Source organism: Labrus mixtus, chromosome 9 (assembly GCF_963584025.1).
Source record: "Labrus mixtus chromosome 9, fLabMix1.1, whole genome shotgun sequence".
Lineage (NCBI taxonomy): Eukaryota > Metazoa > Chordata > Actinopteri > Labriformes > Labridae > Labrus > Labrus mixtus.
Genome location: NC_083620.1, coordinates 17979236 through 18003547, shown reverse-complemented (window position 1 = coordinate 18003547; position 24312 = coordinate 17979236). Strand labels below are relative to the sequence as shown.

The 24312-nt window shown below is 40.8% G+C and overlaps 3 protein-coding genes across 4 annotated transcripts in view; 2 read left to right on the top strand and 1 right to left on the bottom strand.

The window, feature by feature from the left end:
* Positions 1–16596, top strand: part of nxn (nucleoredoxin) — a 54820-nt gene extending 38224 nt beyond the window's left edge. The window contains exons 2-9 of one of the 2 annotated variants that reach the window (XR_009674180.1): positions 2655–2772; positions 5235–5368; positions 7417–7517; positions 7668–7774; positions 8864–9043; positions 9571–9695; positions 15628–16036; positions 16068–16596. Coding sequence is in view for 1 of the 2 variants with exons in the window: in XM_061046639.1 (XP_060902622.1) it covers positions 2655–2772; positions 5235–5368; positions 7417–7517; positions 7668–7774; positions 8864–9043; positions 9571–9695; positions 15628–15810 (948 nt within the window). In the remaining variant the exon portion in view is untranslated. Of the gene's footprint in view, positions 1–2654; positions 2773–5234; positions 5369–7416; positions 7518–7667; positions 7775–8863; positions 9044–9570; positions 9696–15627 lie in introns of both variants that reach the window. The other variant, XM_061046639.1, reaches the window with a different exon arrangement.
* Positions 16597–17183: 587 nt separating this feature from the next.
* Positions 17184–19583, bottom strand: mrm3a (mitochondrial rRNA methyltransferase 3a). Its single transcript, XM_061046638.1, has 4 exons — positions 19187–19583; positions 18274–18518; positions 18027–18188; positions 17184–17921 (listed from the first exon to the last, which is right to left on the bottom strand). Exons 1-4 carry the CDS (start codon positions 19552–19554, stop codon positions 17329–17331), a joined length of 1368 nt encoding a protein of 455 aa, XP_060902621.1. The 5' UTR covers positions 19555–19583; the 3' UTR covers positions 17184–17328.
* Positions 19584–20869: 1286 nt separating this feature from the next.
* glod4 (glyoxalase domain containing 4) lies at positions 20870–24277 on the top strand. Its single transcript, XM_061046654.1, has 9 exons — positions 20870–21076; positions 21262–21311; positions 21419–21539; positions 21643–21787; positions 22435–22571; positions 22696–22782; positions 22913–23026; positions 23113–23199; positions 23294–24277. The coding sequence occupies exons 1-9, from the start codon at positions 20957–20959 to the stop codon at positions 23357–23359; spliced, it is 927 nt and encodes a 308-aa protein (XP_060902637.1). The 5' UTR covers positions 20870–20956; the 3' UTR covers positions 23360–24277.
* Positions 24278–24312: the final 35 nt, after the last annotated feature.

Here is a 24312-nt window from a genome sequence, read left to right as displayed (position 1 = left end):
TCACAAAAAATCTTATTAAAATACATTATGTGGTAATCAGTTAGTGTTTTTTTATGCTTGAAATCATGCTAGCTGCATGTAGCTGGATTTCACTGAGAACAATCTGTATGCTCAGGTTTTATTTGCTGTGGCAGATGTTCCATTGAGGCATTTTTTTTATAAACAACCAAGATGGCTGCTGCTGATGTGGCATGTTCCGAATTGGCTGTCCTAACTATATTCAACAAACTGGACAGTAGGTCACATTGCATAGAAATGGCAGATTTTGACTGTTATTTCACGTCATGCCAAACATCAGTGTATGAATGTTGAACTAGCTTTACAAATAAAATGATGAACAAATAGCTCTAGCTAGCAGCCCTTCTTTAAAACTCTCATCAGTCATTTTTGGCCATCGATGACATCCCTTGGAGATAAAAAATAAAATAAAATAAAGAGTGATACAGGTTTTTTTTTTTTTTATTATTTTCACCATTGGGCTGCATGGTGGTGCAGTGGTTAGCGCTGTCACCTCATAGCAAGGAGGTTCCTGTTTTGAATCCCCATCAGAACACTTTCTGTGTGTGTGTTTGCATGTTCTCCCTAAATATGTGTCACTCGTTATTCCTACTGACTTCGGCACAATCGTTTGTTTATAACTAAATGCCTGCAAAATAATAGACATCATATCTGTCTCAATAGCGAAAGTTAGCATGCTAACAAAGTAAACTTAGATGTTCTCACATGCACCATTGCATTGTTATTGCAATGTCATTGTAAGCATGTTAGCAGGCTGACGTTTCGATCAAACTGTGTATTATAGATGCAGCACTATAATTTGAATCATCTTACTCATAGCACCCAAATCATCTGTGACAGGGTGAACGTTGAGAAGGGTTTTAGCTTAGATGACTGAATGGGAGGAGCAGATGTAAACACAGTTATTTATCATATTTCACTGGAAACAGTGCAGGGCCAATCACCCTTACACTCATTCTGTTTGTTTCACATGTCCCTCTCACACTCTTTCAGCTAAATCCTGCTCTCAATCTCACATCATCAGCAGGCAGCTGATTGAAAAGCGGTAGTCACCCAGCTGTAGTTGGCTTAAGGGAGACAGTTACTGTTAATGTCCTCAACCTCATCAGTTTGTGAGCCGAGATTGAGTTTCCAGAGCAGCAGGGAGTGTGTGGTAAAGCTGTTGACTGTGGCAGACACTGAAGTTTGCTTTTGAAAGACTTCCAGACCGACATTGTTGGGAGGCTCCAGATCGTCTTGTCCATGGGTCAGACCGTCTGACCTCTGGTGTCAGGGAGGGCCTGTGGTTGACCTCCAGTGAGTTCATGACAACATATGTGTAGCCTTTGCAAAGAGGAGACACAACACAGCATCTGTGTTTGAGCTCAGTTTGTATAGTAAAGTCACAGGCTTGTTCATGTATGTATGTGCAAGCAACTGAAGGACTTCATCAACCTGGAGATCACCGGTAACCAAACTCCAAGCTTACATCAGGGAGCCTCAAGAAAAACAGGGCTCACTTCATTTGGCACACTACCTCTTAACTACCCAGACGTAACACTTATTACACGGGTACTTAAATGTTTGGCTGGATACAGCAGGTAATAAAATGAACAGTAAAGTGTTGAACATGTTTATTTTCTCTTTTTTTTTCATCCTTTGGCTGTTTTTTTTGAACGTGTCTCTTTTTTTAACATCCCTGCACATTTATTGAGAGATTTTTTTAATTCATCCTACAGATCAGAAACTTCAGCATATAGGTTGAATAAAGGGACAGTGTGTTCCCTCGTTTCATTCATCAATTAAAATTCTCAGCTGGTCTGGGATTTCACATGAGGGATATCCTTCTCCATCTCCTTCTTCTCCTGTACTTGCTGCTGAAGCACAAACATTGCACAGTGCCGATTTGCTGCTCTTAACAAGACAAGGCTGTTTTCTATTCACAGCACAGGACTCTTCCCTCTGATATGGAAAGTGAGCCTCAGATATGTGAAATGCTTGATCTGCTCTTTGATGTTACACTGATGGCTGAACTCTATAAATAGCATCGGTTCGTGCTGATTTCTGGCTTTAAAGCTTTTTCTTTTTCTTTATGAGACTGTATTGGTACTCACTCTTTGAGATTTATAAAAATCTGAGGTTGTTTATAAATACCTATGAAAAGTACGATTGGTCTCTCCAAGAAGCTCCAATACTTCAGGAAGACTTTCTTCTTCTGTCTTTTTTTTTTTTTTTTTTTTTTTAGCTACAGACTTTCTTTTAATTGTATTCATGGCACAGCAGGGACAGCATGGGCTTGCTCCAGTTCCGCCTCTTTTTAAGTGCAGCAGCGTGCTCCTCACCCTCTGCTAATTCACCTCAGGGCTGACTGCACCCCTGTTCTTTCATTTCGCCTTCTAGTCTCCTGAGTCTCTTTCAAACTGCAGAGATTGTGTTTGTCCTATAAAACATAATAAAGTGCTCAGTCAGTTGCCATGTGTTTCTTTTACACTGTACTCTTTCAAGTGAAAACACTGAAGCCGCTCTGAAAACGTAACCAAAGACTGGGCGAAACTCTTTTCCAGCATTTAAATTAAATAATACAAACTTAAAGGTATTTGTGCCTATCATTTTCCAACCTTTAATATTCCTTTCTCTCTCTCTCTCTCTCTCTTCAGATGAAGCTGTGGAACAAGTACAAGGTAACCAGCATCCCCTCTCTGGTGTTTGTAGACGCAGCTACAGGGAAGGTGGTTTGTCGGAACGGTCTACTGGTGGTCAGAGATGACCCTAAAGGTGAGATGCACAGCCACATGTACACATTCATTATCGCTGAAAACAATAACAGTGATTTATTTTCAGTCCCTGACCTCAAGCTCTGACCTTCATCCCTTTTTTTTTTACTAAATGGTTAACCTCAACCCCAACCACAAACCAATCAGCCATAAAAATACCACTCTTTAACGTGCTAATAGGACAAAAATTGAGGGTCAAAAGGACAGGACAACATAGATCACTGTCTAACACACTTTGTCTGTCATACTGGTGGGACCATGAAATCTTGGTGGGCCGCATCCTTCACTCTCATGGGGCTGTTTGAAATAGATGGGACATCTTGTGCTCAGCAGGACAGGAGAGTCAAACAAAAAAATACACACACTTTTTGTCTTCTACCGTTTTTCATCTCTTCTGGTCAAAGCTTTCGTTTTAGGTTGCACGGTTCATGATTCATACCCCAAGTAATCTAATGTGAATCTTTTTCACCCGAGCCTAGTCTGTACATTTTACGGCTTTTGGCTGTTTTGCAATAGTATGATTAAGCTCATTATGAAATGTGCATAAAACATTCCCGTTTGGACACTTCATGTTGGAGTGCTGAGAGAGTTGGTAAACAACTGAAGTAATGAAAAGTAAACAGTTTATATATAATTTGATGGGAGTGTTCCAACCAGACTATAGCTTGTTGACAGCTTTAGTTTATACAGCTCAGAGCTTAGTCCTACAACCTTACTGAGAGTGATAAACTGTTATGATTACAGTGACTGAGGTCACACCTCTGCACACACACACACAGGCTCAACATTCCCTGTGATGATGTTTACAACATGCCAGGTCACAGTTTCCTCACAGACACCTCAGTACCACATCATCAAAACATTTAGCATTTATTTCCCCCCCCCCCCCCCCCCCCCCCCCTCTGTAGTTTGTGGTGATGTTTTCATAATGACAGTGCTGGATGAATATTATAGCGTGTTCATGTCTCACTCGCTCATCTGCGAACCCTATCATTTCTGCACTTTGAAGTGGAAACGGAGAATTAAAAAGAGCGGGCTTGCATTCCTTTGCTGTACAGATGTCGTCTTTTTTTTTTTATTGGCTGAAAAAGATCTCAATATTTAAAAATGTTGCCTCTTCAGACCGTGTGAGGTCAGCATGGAAAAAGCCATCAGTCATATGAGAAGGGGGGTATGGGGGGGGGGGGGGGGGGGGGGGGGTATGGGGAGGGGGACAGTGGCAGTGCAGCAATGAGGCAGAATGGATTTTGCATGATTGTGACAGATTTTGCTGCCTGGTTAATGAAGCCGGTCCAAGCCTGCAGTACTATCCGTGATTCATTAACTGTTCTTCACAAGGCTACAGAATAGATTAATCTATGACCTCATGAGCAAATACATGCACAGGCATCTACATTTTCTATGAATATTCTGCCACGTTTATGGAAGAACGGGCCAACATCTTTGCTCCATTGCACGTCTGGACACATTTTCATGTTCAAATTATTTGAGAGGCAGAATGGGATCAGTCCCCTGACGTGACAAATCAATTCAAGCTCTGGTTTGGAGAGGGAGAGCACACTAAAACTTTGCTGAGCGGTGTGACAGGAAGGGGCGGGTGCGCAATTCCGGGCCCCCTCTGCCTTTCACTCTCCATGAAAGGCTGGACTTGAGTGGCGGTTCGACTCGCCTGCAGCGCAAAGATGGAGTGCACTTTTACAATCAGGACGACAATGGAAAGGACGCTGCAGTGCGGTGCAGATGTGTCATTCCTGCCTAATGACGCCCTAGACAACCTCGCTCGCATAAAGAGGTCATTATGAACAAGCCGTACAAGGTTTCATCCATTTCTACTTCTCTTTTTAAATCTGCCTGTATTAAATGCATCTCTGGAGTTCGACAGTGACAATGAAGACACCTTGAAAAGAGTAAAAGAGAGAGAGAGAGAGAGAGAAGGATTTCTTGTAACCTTCATGTGCTTGAGAGGCATCGTTTGTACTCAGTCATCATTAAAAGCATACTTTGCAGCTGGTTTATATTCTCAACAGCCTGCACATAATAAGTCAGTACAGCCATGGCAATTTACTCGATAAATCATTTATTCATTCCACAGGAAACCATATTTGATGAATTGTCTTTGGATTTGGTAATAATGAATTATAATAGTTTTAATGATCGGTGTGATCGACTGATTTTTTTTAACTCCCACTATTAGCATGTCAGAATTTAAATGAGTTCACTTTATGAAATACTTGCAGAACTAATGACATTACGTCATCTTGGCTATTCAAATCTATTTTATAAGACACACTAAACTTGAATGATGAGCCTGGCAAATGTAGAACCTGCTACACATTAGCATGTTAGCATTTTCATCATTAGCACGTAAGAATGCTGCTGCAGAATTTTGTTTTTCTTGCATTTCTTCTCCTGATTTGACTTTCCTTTTTCCACCTTCTGTTCCATTTTCCTTCCTCCTCCCAGGCCTGGAGTTCCCCTGGGGTCCGAAGCCATTTGCAGAGGTGGTGGCGGGGCCTCTTCTCAGGAACAACAGGCAGACGACAGACAGCAGCTCTCTGGAGGGACACTACGTGGGAGTGTACTTCTCCGCACACTGGGTGAGTTCACAGAAGCGGAGAAAAAGAGGGACAAAGATGACCTGGATTTTTCCTTTTTTTTTTTTTTTTTTTTTTTTTTTTTTACTTTCCTGGCCCCCTGAGTTTATCAAAACACTGAGGCATGGCTGAGAAAGGGCAGCAGAGCGGAGCAGGAAGGTATGGAGCAGATAGTGGAAACAGTTAAGAGAAAGAAGCAGGAGGGTGGAGGCGACTCCATTGTTTTTGTGTGTTTACATTAACAGTGGTTAACTCTCCCTGTCAGCCTTTTCACCACCACCTTTAGACCTCTGTTGAAGCCAGAATCAATCACCACGCCCCTCTGACATCATCACTATTGTCTCTTACTCTGCTGGACCCGCTGATATCCAGTAAAGGTTGGCACTCAGTGATGCATGTAAGGCATTTTTTATCATCTTTGGACTCTTCCCTGATGCGATGCAGCACAGGCTCAACCGAGGCCAGTCAGCTGAGCAGCTGCCAGAGCCGCAGCCTCAGAGACCGGCTCTGCAGAACAGTGACGCCTTGAGGCTGGCTAGCACCCCAGACCCACAATAAATTGAGAAGGACAAGTCACAAAAGCCATTACTGGAATATATTTGTGGTATTTTTTACACCAAATTCCCCTCAGTTGCTCATGTCAATCCAGCTGCTATTAAAGTCACTTTACAAATGTGAAATGCCAGCACCTGGTCTTGGCATTTATTTACACAGAAGCTCATAGGAAGTTTTTTTCCACCCCTTTAATGTTCAAGTGACCTGAAATGGACCTTGGCAGAGAATAATGACATAAATTTCGCACCACATTTGACCTGTTGCCTGTTTTGTGAGGGAAATCATTGAGAACACATTGTGCGTATGTATAAGTATTACAAATCATTATTAAATGGTGTTTTCTTCCATGAGCGACAAGAGGAAGTCAATAAAGCTGCAGTGTATTGAGCTTTACTCTCTTTCCCATAATGAATTTGTGTTGGTATGATCAGTGTGTACTTCTGGATCAATGGAGGTGTTTGACACCCTGCATCCACTGTAGTCTCTGTGAACAGTAATGAACTATAAATCAATAACTTAGAGTTGATTATTTACTTTACTGCATGTTCAATAATGCTGATGAGATCTTTTTTCCACATGAAATAATTCAATTAATAAAAGACAGCATGTGTACATGGAAACCAACACTTACATTAAACCACATTTCTATGATTTAAAAACAAATAGCCTGTTTCAAAGAAGTAAGGAGATGACAGGTAAATCATAAACCTCTCCTGGATATTAAACTAAGGTAAACAGGATGATGTGAAGTCTTCCTGGCATACTAAAGCATTGCCTTTTCAAATTGTGCTAGAATTATGTGTATATGACTATTAGAAGTTCTTTATGATATTTTTACAGTGACAGTTTTGACATTGTGTTAATATTTGGTTTGTCATTGTTTGACATGTTCTGATATAGTTGTTATTTCCTCTCATTATGTCTCTGCTCATGTGTGTGTGTGTGTGTGTGTGTGTGTGAGCTAAATTCCAAGGAATTGGAATCAAAGCATCAAAAGCTGATCAAAAGCATAGAGAAAGTAATCCCGTAGAATGTCACCCCTTTATCATAACTGGCACAACTTCTTTCACTTGTGTGCTACAAATGTTTAGTGATTGTATTTTACTACTTACTACACTGCTGGAAGAGCTGACCGAATGAAAACAGAGACTGAATCTGGAAATGCAGACTTGTTTGTTTGCTGAATGCTGCCATGGCGCACTGATGTCATCCTAATGCCAGCCATACCATCGCCACCCTCACCCCCCTCCCGGCGGAATAGCTTTGGCTCTCCTAATAAACACACACTCACTTATTAGGCAACAAAAACCTCTCAAGCCAGAGAATTATAGCAGGATTCATTTTTAAAGAGGTCCAAGCAGCTGGATACAAAATGAGGCAAAGGAAAGGTGTCGTTGAGTTTGAAAATACCTAAGGCAGTGGTAACTATTGTGACTTTTATGTACAGTTATTTACCTCCTTTCCCTCCTTTTTTATTCCTCTTTTCTCTCTTTTAGTGCCCACCCTGCCGCAGTCTGACCCGGGTCTTGGTGGAGTCGTATCGGGCTGTCAAAGAGGCAGGACAGAAGTTTGAGATTGTTTTTGTCAGCGCTGACAGGTGAGATTTACTCTGCAAGAACACGGACGAGATCGCATTAAATGACACACACATTCATTCAACTTTATCTGTAATGTAAGTCTTCACTCATCAAGTGTTTATTGACACCAATAAATCACTGTCTGTTGTTTTGTTCCCTTACCCCTCCAGGTCAGAGGAGTCCTTTAAGCAGTATTTCAGTGAGATGCCGTGGTTGGCGGTGCCGTACTCAGACGAGGCTCGGCGATCACGACTCAATAGACTCTACGGAATTCAAGGTATTTTGCATCAACATCATCATTATTTCTGTCACCTAAGCGTGTAGATTTCTCTCTCCTACTGAACCTAGTTGTGTCACAGACTTAAACCTGGCACAATTGTTGACGGCTCTGAATGCAGGGCAGACGAACTACAACACAGATTACCCTGCAGCCCGAGGAATGTGAGCCGCGTATAACCTTTACAGTCTTGTTCATTACCGAAATGCTCCCTTTGCACCTCGGACTTGTCCTCTAATTCCTTCCTCTGTGCCAGCGCAGAGGACTGTGCGTGAAGTTAGCAGGAGCTCGTTCTCTCCCGCAAAGAATGTGAGGAATGAACTGAGGAAGAGTCAACACTGCCCAGCGCTCCTGTCCCCACCTCTGTGTAGCCTTGTTCACAAAACTCCTTAAGAAACCCTTTTCGGGGTGAGCTGCATGCGTGAACACAAACAGCAGAATATTTCACCCCAATTTTATCCGGAGTTCCTCCTGCCAGCCCCCTAGGAGGCTTTCCTCATGAAGTCCGAGTGAGCTCTTGTGAGAACGCAGCAGGATACCATCAGGAGAATTCACCTCGAGGGAGTGGGCCTGCAACCGTTTCCACCTTCGTGCACTAAACTGTTGCGTTACGTTTTCTGTTTGCGAGTACGTTCTTCTCCACCATCTCTTTCGTTGATATTGTGAGTCTGTCGAACTACACATAGCATCGATATGAAGGCAAATAATTTCATTACAGCATCGTATAGCCGACTCTGATCTTCATCCACCACTTCCACATTGATCTTTTTATGTCTTGCCTCAGAAGACCCCCCACCCCCCCTCCCGTCTGACAGATATAGAGATGCATGTGTGAACAACCAGATCAGGAGGATTTAAAGGGGAGTCGTCCTGAAATTCTCCAGGAATTTATTTGTTATTTATTAGTATTTGGATGGTGTTATCTTTCTGATAAGGCTAGAGTAATCTAAAGGTTAATGGTAGCCTATAACATAGACAAAAGGGTCATGGAAATATAAACCAAACAGAAAAGTTTCAAAAAGTTAAGCAGTCAGAGGTGAAGTCGTTTTGCAGTCTCTCAGTTTCAAACCATCTTCTCTCTTTCCACAGGTATTCCCACGCTGATTCTCCTGGACGCAGAAGGTCACATGATCACGCGACAGGGCCGCGTGGAGGTGCTGAACGACCCCGAGTGCCGCCTCTTTCCCTGGCACCCTCGACCTGTGCTCGAGCTTAGCGAATCCAACGCCGTGCAGCTGCATGAGGGGCCCTGCCTTGTCCTGTTTGTGGGTGAGTGGACTCTGCAGCTCCACCCGTGGGGCTCCTGCCTGTGTGTTTGGATGAAGTGGTAGTTACAGTATGTGGAGCGTATTGAATGTCAGACTCTGTGGAAAATTCTTATAGAGCTGAAAGGGTAAAAGGTATTTTAGGATGTGTGCTAGTATTTATCCATCTATTTGTTTGCTAATTAAGAAAATACAAACAAAAAGGGGGCTCAGACATTAATGCTGGACTGTGTGCTGCTGATTTTGTGAGGACTGAGAATGTCTGAAGTTGCACAGTTGATCTTGATAACTCGTATTGATGCACTTTTGATTTTTTTTCAAAACTGCTTTGGTTTCTCTTGAGGTCAAACTGGATTGAAAAAACCCGAAAGTGACCGCCTGAATAGTTCCTATTATATTCTCACCTTTCTGTCTACCAGTCGTCTCATTATTTGCTTCAAATTTCAGTCATCTGTGTTATTTTTCCTCTCCCACGTCGCCTTATTTCCATACTTCAAATGTCTCTCTGTATCTCTGTCCTGCTTCATTCAGACGCAGAGGAGGAAGGTGAACTGGAGCCAGCCAAGGAGCTGATCCAGCCAATAGCGGAGAAGCTGATGGCCAAGTACAAAGCCAAGGAGGAGGAGACGCCGCTGCTGTTCTTTGTAGCTGGAGAGGTGAGATAAGCTGCTTGAGGCCACTGCAGACAGAGTAAAATGCCATTTGCAGACCTGAAATGGGTTTGTTCCAGAATGACACACACATGTTTGTTGTGCTTTCAGTATAAAGCCTGTGACAGACTAAGACTCTATTTTTAAAGCAGTTGGTGGTAGTAGTAAGAGTTCTTGAAATCAAATCTGATAATTATTCATCACGTTTTTTCTTTTTTTTACAAAAACATGTCAAAATGATTGTCATTAGATTTGTATCCCTAGATATAAAATTAATGTATGAAGCAGGAGTCTTAATAGTTTAGAAATATACTTGTTGGTGCTCTCAAGTGAGCAAAATATTTAATCTGTGTATCTGGTTCATATGTCTAACCTAATCATAAAGTACACTTTCATTGTAGCTTTATTTTGGTCTTAACTCCAGGAAATATTTGGCTCCCTAGCTACTAGGTGCTCAACCAAGGTTATTAGCTAGTCCCTTATTTCTTCTGTCTGTTGTTTGGTGCTCAGCAGGAAGTATATGGTTGATTTTTAAGTCAACCATATACAAAAACAGTAAGGTAAATGACGAAGAAAGAGAAGAACTGAGGGGTTAAGAAGGCTGAGTGGTAATTCCACATGGCTTTGATACAGATTTCAAATCATCCAAAGCTGTGCTCCACATTGTTTGTACAAAGAATTTGTTTCATTAGAACTTAAATTTGGTTACTAAAAAGATGTAAACAATATTATGCACTAAGAATCAGCCAGTATATGAAATAAAGTGATATGGGCCCTTATTTATTTCAGCCAATTTGTAAGTAGGAATCTAATCATGTAATTCAAGTGCCTGGTTTGTATCTGTTCCCAAAGCCTTGCCCATCAGCATTGAAAGCTCCTCATTGAGCCTCTTGAACCCGCAAAATTCCCACTCACTCCTATCCATGACTCAGAATACAACCTGGGGCCTTTATCATGATGGGTAAAACCCGGAGCGTGCCAGCTGAACTTTCTCCCTCCGTTTAAATAATCCACCCACTCCCTAATTTCTCTCCTCGCACATCCTCCCTTTGTGGGATGGGCCTTGAGTTTTTGTTACTGGTGTTATCTCTTGTTGTTCTGTCTTGACCTCCCCAGTGCCAGAGGAGTTAGCAGCAGCAGCAACAGGCGTAATTACCAGATTAGACACCTCTCCCCATTCCCCCACCCTCCGACCTCCAGCTCCCCTTCCTCCCAGTTCTCTCTACCCAGCCGTCTGAGAGGACTGCACTGGTTTCTCGTGTCAGACACTCCAGGGCAGGCTCAGGTTTCGGCTGTTGGACTAGCACATGTGCTGACTGTCTGACCCTGCGTGTGTGTGAGATTGTACAGTACAAGGCCGCTCCACCCTGGTGTCAGGCTTGAAATGTCACTCTCATATGAACCATGAACAAGAAAGCTCAAGTTTTCAGAAAGACGAGATTGACATGATAGTATTTTGAGTCTGCGTGCCAATATTTATTTGACCTAACACAAAGAATCTTTGTTACACGAGAGCTCGCAGTGGTTTATAAGGTTTTTCTTTTACAACTGGGGTCTTAGTTTGCTTTGTTTTTTTTTTTTACATCCATGAAGTACAGGTTTGATTTTCTGGCTTTAGCCCAACTGGCTATAAAATCAGCAGGTTTGATTTACAGAGTGGGTTCACGATAAGATATCACTTCCCGTTTTAGGCGTCCAGCAAGCAAAGCTTCCAGGCTCTGGGCTCAGCCTTGGTTAGCCCTGGAAGTAATAGGCTCCCTGCCAGGCCAGCTGCTGGGTTTTCTGTGTCCATGAGACAGCAGTATGTTGGCAGTCTCTCAGGGGGAGGCTGAGCAGAGTGACACAGGATCTTGTTACCCTTGTGAAAAAAAAGAGTAGTAAACTGATTTATAAAGGAGAAAAATAAATCTTTTGTCTCTCCATTTCTGCTGTGAACTGGTGGATGGATACGAAATGAACTCTAGTGGTATTATCTAGTCACAAAATAATTTCTCTTGTTTGCGGCAAAGAACGGTGACTGTGGCCCCTTTGTTCTCCCACACTCTATTTTGTGGATTAAGTTTAAAAATATTTAATATTTTAAGCCATGCTTGTGGTCTAATTTGAAGTTGATGTCTTGGGTTTTCCTGACGTGTCACCATGAGGTCTTTACATGGATAAGAACTCTTTCAAACGTGCATGGTTCCCTGTGGATTAATATTGATCGTGATCCTTTCTGTTTCCCTCCACTGCCTCCAGCAATGTTCACATTTAGAGCTGAAGTTATTCCACAGGCAAATATTCAATATTATATTATTTTTAAAGAGGTATTAAGATCAATTTAAGTTTGTTTTACAGCTAGCTAAAACTCCTCCCATGAGCTTTAAATTGTTTGTTTGTTTTTTTAAGGGGTTCAGAAAAGTCCAAGACAGTTTCTGAGACATTTGATGACGTCACATTTGGCACTAAAATTTAGCAATAGGCATTTTTCTGATATTTTATAGACCAAACAAGGGAGAATGAATAAGTACATTATGTGATGACAAACAGGAACAGTGCCTCTCTAAACTATGGCTGTGTCTCTTGCTGCCTTTTGATTGAATAAGCAGGAAAGAGAGCCACCAAATCCTGGTTAGTTTAGCAACAGACTTACTACTAACTTCTGCTAACTTCTGCCACCACTAACTACTTGTGTTTAATTCTTTGTAGCTATATCACAGCTCAATGGGTGTCTTATTGTATCTTGTTGTACCCAGTTTACTCTCTCTTTTTCCATGTTTAACTGTTTTAATGTTTCATTTACACAAAAGCCCTTGTAGCGCCGGCTGTTGCAAATTAGCATCGACTATCAACACTATGCTACTTGCATTGGATTTCTGTTTTTCTATGTTTGTTGTATCCGTCCCTATCAAATAAAACATAAAATAAAATAAAAAATGATAGCATATTCTTACTAGCTTTAAGATAAGCTAAGAAGTTATTAACTTAAAGCTAAGTTCAGCATTCTTGTCTTTGCTATTAGCTTAAAGCTAAGTTCAGCTTCCCAGCTGCTAGCATGGCATGTAGCCTTCAGTATTGTTTGATTATAAAGCTTGTATTTAGAGTCCCAGGAGCGCAGCTGTTTAAATTTTATCCAGTCATGTTACGTCATGTAAACAATATTTTTGTTCCTCAGTTCTTTGTAGCTGCAGGCTGTTTATCCCGCATTAGCACACAACCAGGCAAAGATGGTTTCACTTTCAGTAAAGTAAACTGATGAGCAAATCTAGACGAGAGAATCCAAAATTTCACAATGGTGACTTTTCCTGAAGACAACAAGCTGCAGAGTGAGACGGATGGAAGCCCCCCCCCTGCTCAGAGGCCAGCGGTGATGGAGGGAGGGGCTTGATTATCATTCTCAGTTCAGGCCTTATCAGATGGTCATCATCCGTGAAAAGCCACAGTGCATCAATAGTCAGAATAAGCCTGACACAGTTCAGCAGATTCCACACTGTAAACATACATCAAACCTTATCACAGCTGACTGTGGGCAACAGCAGAGAGGCCCCCCCTTTGTCTTTTTTTTTTTTTTTGCTGTGAGCTGAGCTGCAGAAGGCGGGCGGGGGGCCTCAGGAATGCCTGCACCTCATGAAAAAGCAGTTTACACAAGAAGAGAAGCCAAACAAAAGAAGATGCATGGCTTCCGAAGATGCAGAGATTGCATCTCCTCGTATCAGACAGGCTGGAAAGGCCACAGAGTACGATTGTGGAATTTATCCCTTTTTTGTTGATACTGTGTGCCCAGACGATCTATAATCTACACCTACCAGGATGCAAGTGAGCATTCAAGACAATGATTTAATTTATATAAGCAGGATCAAGCTGTATTTCTCTTGTAACAACATTGTCTTTGGTGACGGCTAACATCTGTGAGTATTAAGTGTTCATTGTTTAGTGATTTTCAGGGAGGAAGTTTGCTGCTTGCAAAGAAATACCACATTGCAACTCATCTGTCCCATCTGTTAGTGGTTTTGCTAACAAAGCAGAGTTCACAAGACTTCATCTTGGCATACTTATCCCTTTTTAGGTAGTAACACAGACAAGCTTTTCAAAGAGACGTCTGAGAGCTGATTGTGTGGTTTGATCCATTTAGCAAGAATAGCTGCAGGATTTTCTGATAACAGGGGAGACTCAACAAAGAGGCCTGAATGCCTGAGCGTTACTCGGAGCAGGAAATCCAGCCAGAGTTGCTTTATCTTTTGACTTTGTTTGGATAAAACTCAAATTGGCACATGAATCGGTAACAGTATTAACGTCAGAGGCCCTGCGTGGAGGAGAGGTCCTGCTCTTTGTTGCACTGCCCCCCTCTGGTGCTTTTCTGTCAGTTCTACATTTTTGACCTAATCTTTCCCATATGAAACTGATCTGTAATCTTTGAGAATCTTCCTCTAAGCCAAACAAACTTCACCGTGGGCAACTCAGGTCACGATGTTTGAAGTGAAGGAGAAAGTCTCAGATGATGTTGGCTGTGCACATCTAATCTGTGAACTTTGGCCTCAAAACACATTGAATCATTTTTGCTTATGGTTAATGTAAGTAGAGTAATGTTACTCTTTTTAAGGTAGGAATGAAAATGTACGGACTGGAACTAAAGCTGAATTACGAAACATTGTGATTTCTTATTCAGTCTTAATAATTAATGACTCTCTCAAGCTTGTTTGAAAGCTGCTGCCTGCCTGCCTGCCTGCCTGTGATTCATGTCTGTTCCCTGCAGCTACAGGGGTTGTAATCCTGACTTGTAAAAGGTTGAAAGGTGCCATCACACCCCAGGCAGAAACGTGGGCGAGGCCCTTTCAAAATAAAGGAAATAAATCAAACTGGAATCCCCAGTACATCTGTAATGTCTTCCCGACTCTACATTTCTCTCTTTCTCCTGCCGTCATGTGCTGCTCAAACACTCCTGTGATGACACCTAAATCTGATGTGAGTACGCTTTTGAAAAAGAGGCTATGTTGGACCCCCACCTGGTTCCATCCTGACTGTGCACACAGCAGGATGTGTGACTCAAACAGCAGCTCTCTGGTCTCTCTGGGCAGGCTGCCTGCAGGAAGACAGGAGAGAGTTTCATATTCTCTTTCAAGAAGTGTGCATTAATAAAGATTGTGCCAGGCGGTTCTGAATTTGATGGGGTTATCTTAATGTAACACAGTTGAAGTAATGGCTGCTGTCCTAGTTTTCTTCCCCTAAAAGGAAGTCTGAACTGATGAGAAGCAGTGAAATGCCTAATTAAGAGTGTCTTCTCTCCTGGAACATTTCCAGTGTTTGACTTGCACGTTTGTTGAAGTAATCTTTATGACATGTTATTATGGACTAAAGATGAGACAAGAGCCACTGAAGAAGACCGCCCATGTCACAAACAAAAAACAACATTCACAATCCCCCTTTGCAAACTTCTTTTAGATGAATTGCTACATCTACCATTTACCAGTTTCTTGTTTCTAAATCAGCAGTTTTTCATTTAACTGAAACAAAGCCATGTCTACTTGTCCAACCCTTGTCACCAACCTGTGGCCACTTCAACCAAGCATGTGTCTTTTCTGTCCTAGGTCCTTTCATTTATATAAATCAAAGGATGGAATAGAATAGATTTGACAGGTTAAGATAATAAGATCAAATAATGCAATAACCACAATATGCATGATGAGGTGTGAAGAGGTCAAAATACCTGTTCATGAAAAAAAGAAAAGAGTCCAGGTCCGTCAACAGCACACAGCAAGTCAACAGTTGAACGACTGAAGTCATGCAAAACATTTTGAATTGACTTCATCCAAATAAGTAACTCTGTGGGATTTTTTTTTTTTCAAAGTTGAATTCCTGCAGTGATAGCACTTATTTTTAGTTACCTTTCAGCATTTTTCCTCTAATCTGATGAATATACCATGCACCACTCTCATGTTTTTTTTCTTCTCTTTCCCCTTAGGATGACATGAGTGACTCCCTGCGAGACTACACTAACCTCCCAGAAGCCGCCCCTCTGCTCACCATCCTGGACATGTCGGCCAGGGCGAAGTACGTCCGCGACGTGGAGGAGATCACGCCAGCCGTAGTGGATCAATTTGTCAGCGACTTCTTGGCTGAAAAGCTCAAACCGGAGCCCATCTGAAGAGGAAGTCCGAATCTGAATTGGACTAAACTATGTGGGACTCTCGCTCCATTATCAAACCCTGACCTGTTGCTCTCCCCCACCCTGACTGAAAGAGAGATGTCTCACTTTTTACTGACATTTTAACCTTTTTTAGACTTGTTCCTCTTTTCATGGAGTCCTCTTTCTCCTGTGGTGCCTTGCATTGATGATAGTCCCTACAGTAATATATACGAAGATTCTGTTGGTTCTTTTTTTTTTTTTTTCCTCGAGAAGAGGATTTTTTTCACTCAATAGCTTTCCTTAACTCAAGAGAAAACCAGAGTAAAACCCAGTGGACCTACTTATTCAGCTGATTCTTTGCTTTCTGTTTTGTCTGCAAGATCCTTGTTACTTTCTGAATGATACCGAGAAAGAATAAAATGCATTTTTTGGATGTAGCTGTAAGCCTTTATGGCCCAATTTAAAGAATAGAACTTGACGACCGGTGCACAGACAGTAAAGATCACATTATACCTGCTTGTAACAGACCAATGACTGATGTTTTCAAGCCCCTGTGTGTCTTGTTGTGTGTTATGATGATGTGAGTGAAAGTCATCTCTTGCCAGTTGTTAGTGGTGGTTCTCATCTCATTCGCTCAAGTCATTCTGAGGATTTTCTGTGAAGGTCCCCGAATGAGAAGGTCAAGTTATTTCTGAAGGCAACAAAAACTGGCATTTGAAAATTGTTGAATGTATAAATCCCTGTATTCTGTTACTCCAGTCATGACTTCTCACACCCATTAAATACTCACTGGTGAAGCACAAAGTTCTGTTGCTTTTTAAGCTCCATCAATAAAGGCGGCTCTGGATATGTAAAATACACCGTGACACGACTCAGCAGTTTGCTTTTGTATCAAAATTAGACTCGTGGGCTCAATGCAAATGTTGGAATCTATTCCGGGGGGAAGTATTTTTTGTTAATATGCAAAGTCCAGGTGGAATAAGGTTGTCCAGAGTTTTGCATTCCACACAGGGAGGCTGCATATATGAAGTAGACTTAACACTGTCACAGTGAGTGGTGTCTTTTCTATAATGAATTTGCGTAAAGGGCATTAATATTCATGACTTTACTATTATTAAAAATAATAGGAAATAAGAAGGTGGGGAGGCAGGGTTCATTCTTTCTATTTGAAGGACACTATAGTTGTTATTTTTCAGAGAGCAGAGGTTATTACATATTTTGTAGTCATGGATTTGTAGTTAATGTCAGCTTACCTTACCTAGGAGTTATGAGCTGTTTTGTTATTGACCAATCCTAACTACAATGTGCACCAATAGTAAGGGGGCGTTTATTCCCAAAAGAACTTAGAAAAACATTTATGTTAATAAAAAAAATGCAGACCCAAATTGTGTCCCAAATGTCCCAAATTCAGTATTTTATTTTGGGCAGTGAAGGATGTAGAATGGAGAATCTAAATAATTGTATACAGTCTGTAGTAACAAGGACGAATGAACACAGGAAAACACACACTGATATTTAGAGCTATCATCATGAAATCTACTGCTCAGCTTTAGATCTCTGTTTCCTTCCAGCTGTCTGCATTATTTCTAAAAGTTGCTTCCTGCCCTCGAACAAGAGTATACTAGCTGCCATGGCTGAATTCAAGCTGTCCACATCAGGAAGGACAGGAATAAAGAGCCTGTGACCAGAAGTTTTCTCAGCCATTTGGACTGCTTCGATGCTCAAACCCTGTGTCTCTCCACCAATCACCAGAGCCATGGGTCTCTGGGCCCAGTTGTCATGGTACAGCTTCATGTCCACTCTGGGAAGTTGTAATCCCTCAAATTCACTATCGGAATCGGAATCCGAATCCGAATCAGACTCCTCATGTTGTATTTTACTTTTACTAGACCTTGTGCTGATCCATCCATAGTCTTCTGCTTTGGAGGACTTGAGAGACATGCTTCCTTGGGATTCCTCCGTTTCTCTTCTTGTGTCAGGGCCACAGCTGTTGTCAGCCACATGGACAGTCGCCCGTTTAGGGAGGTGATTTTCAACATCATGCCAGCTCAAGTTGGGGTAAATGGGAAGGCGGAAATGTGCGCCCATTGCTGCACGCAGAACTTTAGGCTCCCAAGCATCAACACAACCTGTGGTCGGAAAAATTAAAGAGATTTTAAGAAGAAGACACATCATTTTTCAGTAGGGGTGTGGAGCTACATTAACGGCTTCATTAACTCATAACAAAAGCGTACCCTTGGTGAGCAGGACGTCATGGCAACCAGCTGCAGCAGCACATCGCAACATAGTCCCAAGGTTGCCCGGATCTCGGATATTGTCACATATTAGGGACAACGGCACTGTATGACGTTTACTTGCAAAGTTCAACCGTGATGGGTCTGGGCGAGAAAATATGCCTGAAGAAGAAAATGTGTAAGTCAGCATCAATTTACAGTATCAATGTTTGGTGACGAACCAACTCGACAAACAAGTGACCCTCACCAATCACGCCTTGTGGGGCCACAAGGTCAGACCAGATCTTGATTTCCTCAAACTTGACTTTGACCAGCGTGGCCCTTTTCAGCTTGTGTACAGGAAGCTCTCTGAGTCGATCCACTGTACTAAAGAAGACCATCTGTGGGTTGGCACCAGCATCCAGAGCATCACAGATTAAACGCCGGCCTTCCAGGAGGATTTTACCCTGGTGCTCCCGAAATGTCCTGGAACGGGCAACACTCACTACTCTCCTGTAGGATGGAGAAAGGGTGTCAGACAGAGAGTGAGACACACAAACAGTGTGTATAAATATATAATGATAAAAAAAATATATAATGATAAAAAATTAAATAAAATAAAACATTGTGGATTTATAAGGCCCTACAAACATACTATCTAAAAAATAATCAGACATTTTTCTTAGACAAAGGAAGTAAGACGTGGGGAGCGCGGGGATTGTCAGTATTCTGGTACAAATATCAAACTACTTATCTTTTGCTTTAAGGAAGATTTGCATAAATTTCCAAATACCATTTTTTTCCAGTGAAAACACATCACACTATTCGCTTTCAACAGGTAACCTTACATGATATCTGCAGTCTTACAGATCTTATTTACTTTTATATCTACCATAATCTGGTTATAGATTTACCAAACAAGTTTATGACTTTGATTTCTCTACAGACACATGTTGATCAGAGTCTAAAACATAGGGTTATATCTGGTCTAGGTTCAAGCCTGGCAAACCCTCAGGTATGTTTACATTGTATTATATGACTAGTGCACTGTTTCTTTTTATCATATTTGCAGTCTGTTAAAAATATGATTAACTGTCCTGACTCCTGATCAATATTTCCTGTTTAATGACAGTGTTGTTACATGTTAACATTTCACCTTCATGTAGTCTTTTCATACTTACGCCAGTCTCTTATCTCCAGGGAAAGCTCTCTCGAAACGCAGTCCATCAATTGAATAGTCTGCAACATCATCAAGTGCATGTTTTATATTTGACAGTGCATTGCTCCTCGTCCCGATAAAGTCGTTTTCTTTCAAATGTCTTGACTTAGACGTGACTTTCGCCTCCTTCTCTCTCTTCACGTCTTGAGGCCTTTGAGACGGTTTGATGACTTTATCCGTCTCGTCACCTGGTGAAATCACTCGGACAGGATTCCTCCTCAGTCCGCGTACATATCGCTTTGACTCGGCAATTATACCATTTCCCCGAGTTAGAAAAACAGTTCGCTCTGCAGAAACAACACACATCACGCTTCTCATGTAAGCTGCCATTTTTTCCCCCCGTTTCTTCTTCTTTTTCTTTGACAATTGGCGCACTCGCCCAAGCTTGCCTACTTACCGCCACTAGTGGTTAATGCAAAAAAAAAAAAATACTACATGCACGCTTGCAATATTTGTGGATGAGTTGCCCGGAACATATTCAAAGTAGTTTCAATTTCTTTTGTAAGCATGCCTTTCATTTCCTTTTAAATGTTTCATATTTTTTTTCGCGTTTTTTGCTTGCAAATCTTAATAAAATATGCTACACAAAACTGTGACGTCGTCATAGCGACACTGGTTTGGCTGATACCATTTGCGTGAATGCCCGTGGTTGTGAACATATTTGTATCCCTTTTGCATACATCGCTTGGTTTGTCAACAGTGGTGTAGCAATAAACAAATGTAATTAAAAAAAATGAGATATACCTTTTATTGTTGCAAGAGCAATATCCCATGTTTTTTCTTGTTTCCGTCATTGGCAGTAAATGGAACAGTCGACTGTGTTTAGACCAATCGACGACAGAAAAATCGATCAGCTTAATCGTTGAGTGCAGCAGTAATACGCCTAGGCTGTATCCGAATTGCCTAGTACCTACTCAATCTGTCAGTAGACAGTAGTCAGTAGGCAGTACCTACTATCCGTGCTGTATACTGTTAGTACCTACTATTCAGTATGCACGCACAGTAGGCAGATATTTGTTCCTACTTCGTCTGATTCATTCAGTATGGAAGTGACGTCATTGACATTACCCGAACCGGCCGCATTCACACGTTTTTTTGTTGTTTTTTTTGTTTAGCTTTATTCAAGAAGAGTAATGCTCATATACAGTCAGGTAAACAAAAAACAACATCACAGTGTAAATCAAGTAAAAGGCAGATTAAATAACTAAATAACATACAGTACATGAAGAAAAGTACAAATGAAAGACAGTAATATACAGAATATAAAATAAACCAATAAAGACGCATTTAAATAGTTAAATCATTATTTAAATAGAGGGGGAAAGGTTTTATAATAATGCAGATATTTGTTATATTTTCTGTTAATTAAAAGTAGCGATTTCAGTCGCGACTTTAACTCTAGATTAAAAATGTATTAAATTAATCCACGCTCGTTTGTTTTGATTTGGAGGCAATGCATTTCCTGTAAGCACGCATCCGATCCATGCTGCATGAAACCCGGAAGTGAGTATCCATACTGACATGTTCAGTATACTGAGGTGGACACAAACAATGCATACTGAATGACCACGAAAATTCAGTATACTGAAACTCCATACTGAAAAGTACGTACTGCATACTGAACTGTGACTATTCGGAAAGGGCACTGGATGCGTCTAAACTGCAGGACAAATTACAACAACAACAACAACAACAAGAAGAAGCTTAATCGTTCCCTGCACAACCCACGACCATGTCCAGACATCATTATCTTGACAGAATTGTGGGGTCAAGACGAGCGCTGCATTTTGTGTTCAAAGTTGGTGACAGATCCAAAACAGCAACGTTTTACCGAGATGTTCTTGGCATGAAGGTACTTGATCTCAGCCCTCATTGTTCTGCCATGTCTCACTGAGAAACTTTTCTTGATAATCGGCTAATGTCATTGTTGCACAATTGTTACGTAGCTACCGTGGTCAATTCCTCTTTTGTCTTCACACAGTTTTAATGAATGTGTTTTCATAGTTGCACGCTGATTTTCTTCTCATCTATCTGTAGATTTTACGCCATGAAGAGTTTGAAGAAGGCTGTAAAGCAACTTGTAACGGGTAGATATGACATATCCTTATTTAAATGAACTTTGCACTTAACCAGCTGTTTGACAGATCGTTAATATCCTTGCACTGACTCCTGTCATCATCCTGTGTCCATGCAGACCCTACGATGGGAAATGGAGCAAGACAATGGTTGGCTTTGGTCGAGAGGATGACCATTTTGTTGCTGAGCTGACATACAATTATGGGGTGGGAGAATATCACCTTGGCAATGACTTCTTGGTGGGTAAGAGTTAACTTAGAAACTTTACAGAGGCCGCAACATGCTGTGTTATATACAGCAGAGTCATAATGTGTCTTTTCTTTCCTTTTTCTTTTACCTTAGGGGCTAACTCTGCAGTCCAGCAAAGCTGTGAGCAATGCTAAGCGTCTGGGGTGGCCTCTTACTGAGGTAGGAGAGGCTCTGTATCTGACACAGGCTCCAGGAGGATATCCTTTCTACATTGTGGACAAAGAGCAGCCTGCCAGTGGTGCGACATCGAAAAGAGTTCTCATTGTACTTTATCCCTTGATCAGAAAAGTTCAAATTTGTTAAGACAAAATACCAAATACACGAAGCATCACAAATGCAAACGGTTGAATGGTTTCATCGATTTATAATTTGATATGGAGTAAAAGTAATTACATTTTATTTTAATTGGTACATTATTGAGTGAACCATTTATTCATTTATTATTAAATGATTCAAACTAGTATGTTTGAACTAAACATTAATAATAAATACCCATGTCTTGATTTATCTCTAGATTTTTTTTTTTTTTTTTTTTTTGCCTTTGTTAGAGAGACAGGACAGTGAATAGAGTCGGAAATCAGGGAGTCAAAGAGAGTGGGAAATGACATGCAAAGGAGGTACAGGTCAGATTCGAAACCCAGCCTGTCCAATTGAGGACTGTAAGCCTCAGTACATGGTGCACGCATACTAACTGCAAGGCTATTTTCTTGCTGAAATTCTTTATAATCGAAATTACCCTCATTAGAGTTTCCAAAACAAAGGTAGTGAAGTGCTTTGCTTAGGCGTAAAGCACTCTTTATTCGTATTGCAGGTGTTTAAATCTGGCCTACTGCTTGTGCATCTGTTATTGATCATCAGTAAGTAACCTTTAGTTTTTATTGCCAGACCCTGTGCAGAAGGTTTGTCTCGGGGTATCAGACCTCCAGAGATCCTCCCACTACTGGACCACACTCTTGGGCATGAAAGTGATAGAAAAGAACAAGGAGAAGAAAACTGTATTGATGGGATTTGCAGACTCGCAGGTGGGTCTTTGAGTAAACTCAAGTATCTAATAAAAAAATGTGTTCCTTTTTTTTTGTTATGTGTTAATTAACCATGAATGTATTTAAGTCTTTTTGTTACTTGCAATATTTGTACTATTTGCAGTGTAAACTGGAGCTTCAGGATATCTCTGGGACCGTTGATCATGGAACAGCGTTTGGGAGAATAGCATTTTCATGTCCACGCGAGCAGGTAAGATATGATACCATGAATACGTGTTTGTGCTTTTTTTTAATTAGTGGGAAAAAATCATCTTAATTTTCATTACCCATACTAACTTGTACAAATAATGGATGGGTGTGTGTTTTGTTACGTTCCTCAGCTGTCTGACCTTGAAGCTTTGATGAAAAAAGAAAATCAGAACATTCTTACTCCGCTAGTTAGCCTGGACACTCCTGGAAAAGCAACAGTGGAAGTGGTTATATTGGCTGACCCAGTAAGTGTGTTATAAATATAGAATGATAAAATCAAGTGAAATCAGTCTCCGTTAAAATAATATAAACTTGATAATGTGTCTTCTAGGATGGACATGAGATCTGCTTTGTGGGAGATGAGTCTTTTAGGCAGCTGTCCATGGTGGACCCCAAAGGAGATGAATTGCTTGATAAGGTCAGTGTGGCTCAGATATTTCCCCTCTGTTAAATCCGTAGGATGTGTTTAATAGTTACCAAACCTCATGCTCTTCATGCTTTTCTGCTTTCAGGCCATGGATGAAGACAAGAGCGACGAGTGGTTTGCCAAACACAACAGACAGAAGGCTGCTGCATGAGATGAAGGGGCTTGTCTGAAGAATTGTTTACCGTCTATTTCTCACCCCTTGATATGATGATTAGTCTCTGTGCCAGGAACCTGTATCATGAATCTTCTTGTAATGACAATTCGACGGTCCTGGGGCAGACAATATGAGATTTATTAAACCTTGGAAGCTTGCTGTTGGGCAAATGAATTTGGATATTTTAATTTGGATATTTTCTCTGATAAACATCTCTCCTTTTTACAAGATACAGAGGCGACCCAATTAATGCTCATAATTATTGCTGTAATACTACAAGGCAGCATTATTTCTATTTTAGTTAGTTTTTGGGTATCTTGATAATGATAAAACATTTCTACGCACCTTACGAGTGAATCATGATTCAAATGATTTAACTGTGTAGTTTGGCACAGTGCCACAACATGACATAATAATAGAGGCATGCAGTATTGTTAATGGTTTACTTTAGTGACAATTCTGAAATTGATCTTAATTATTGCAAAATCCAACAACATTTAGTGTACTATATCCCTTGTTCAAATTGGTTAAGACAAAATACACGAAGCATCACAAATGCAAACGGTTGAATGGTTTCATCAATTTATAATTTGATATGGAGTAAAAGTAATTACATTTTATTTTAATTTGTACATTATTGAGTGAACCATATATTCATTTATTATTAAATGATACAAACTAGTATGTTTGAACTAAACATTAATAATAAGTAAGGGTTTTTTTTTTTTAACAAGGGGATATTATTTTGAAATTATGCAGACTTGAGTGTCAAATATTAAAGTGTACAACTGTGAAGAAAAATGACTTCCAGTTCTTTGATGTGGCAAAAAGAGTAGTCATGCACTGAACCCTATCATTTGTACAATTACAAGTCTTATTTCAGATAAATAAATTGAACTTTTCAACTTTGTGAAACACTTTGTGACTGTGTGTGTGGACTGGATTTGGAG

Coding starts and splice junctions, on each gene's coding strand:
- mrm3a (XM_061046638.1), bottom strand. CDS start 19,554: ATGGCAGCTTACATGAGAAGCGTGATGTGTGTTGTTTCTGCAGAGCGA. Junction 18,519..19,186: donor CCTGGAGATAAGAGACTGGC/GTAAGTATGAAA, acceptor TCCATCCTACAG/GAGAGTAGTGAGTGTTGCCC. Junction 17,922..18,026: donor TGACGTCCTGCTCACCAAGG/GTACGCTTTTGT, acceptor TTCCGACCACAG/GTTGTGTTGATGCTTGGGAG.
- glod4 (XM_061046654.1), top strand. CDS start 20,957: ATGTCCAGACATCATTATCTTGACAGAATTGTGGGGTCAAGACGAGCG. Junction 21,077..21,261: donor GAGATGTTCTTGGCATGAAG/GTACTTGATCTC, acceptor ATCTATCTGTAG/ATTTTACGCCATGAAGAGTT. Junction 22,572..22,695: donor TGGGATTTGCAGACTCGCAG/GTGGGTCTTTGA, acceptor TACTATTTGCAG/TGTAAACTGGAGCTTCAGGA.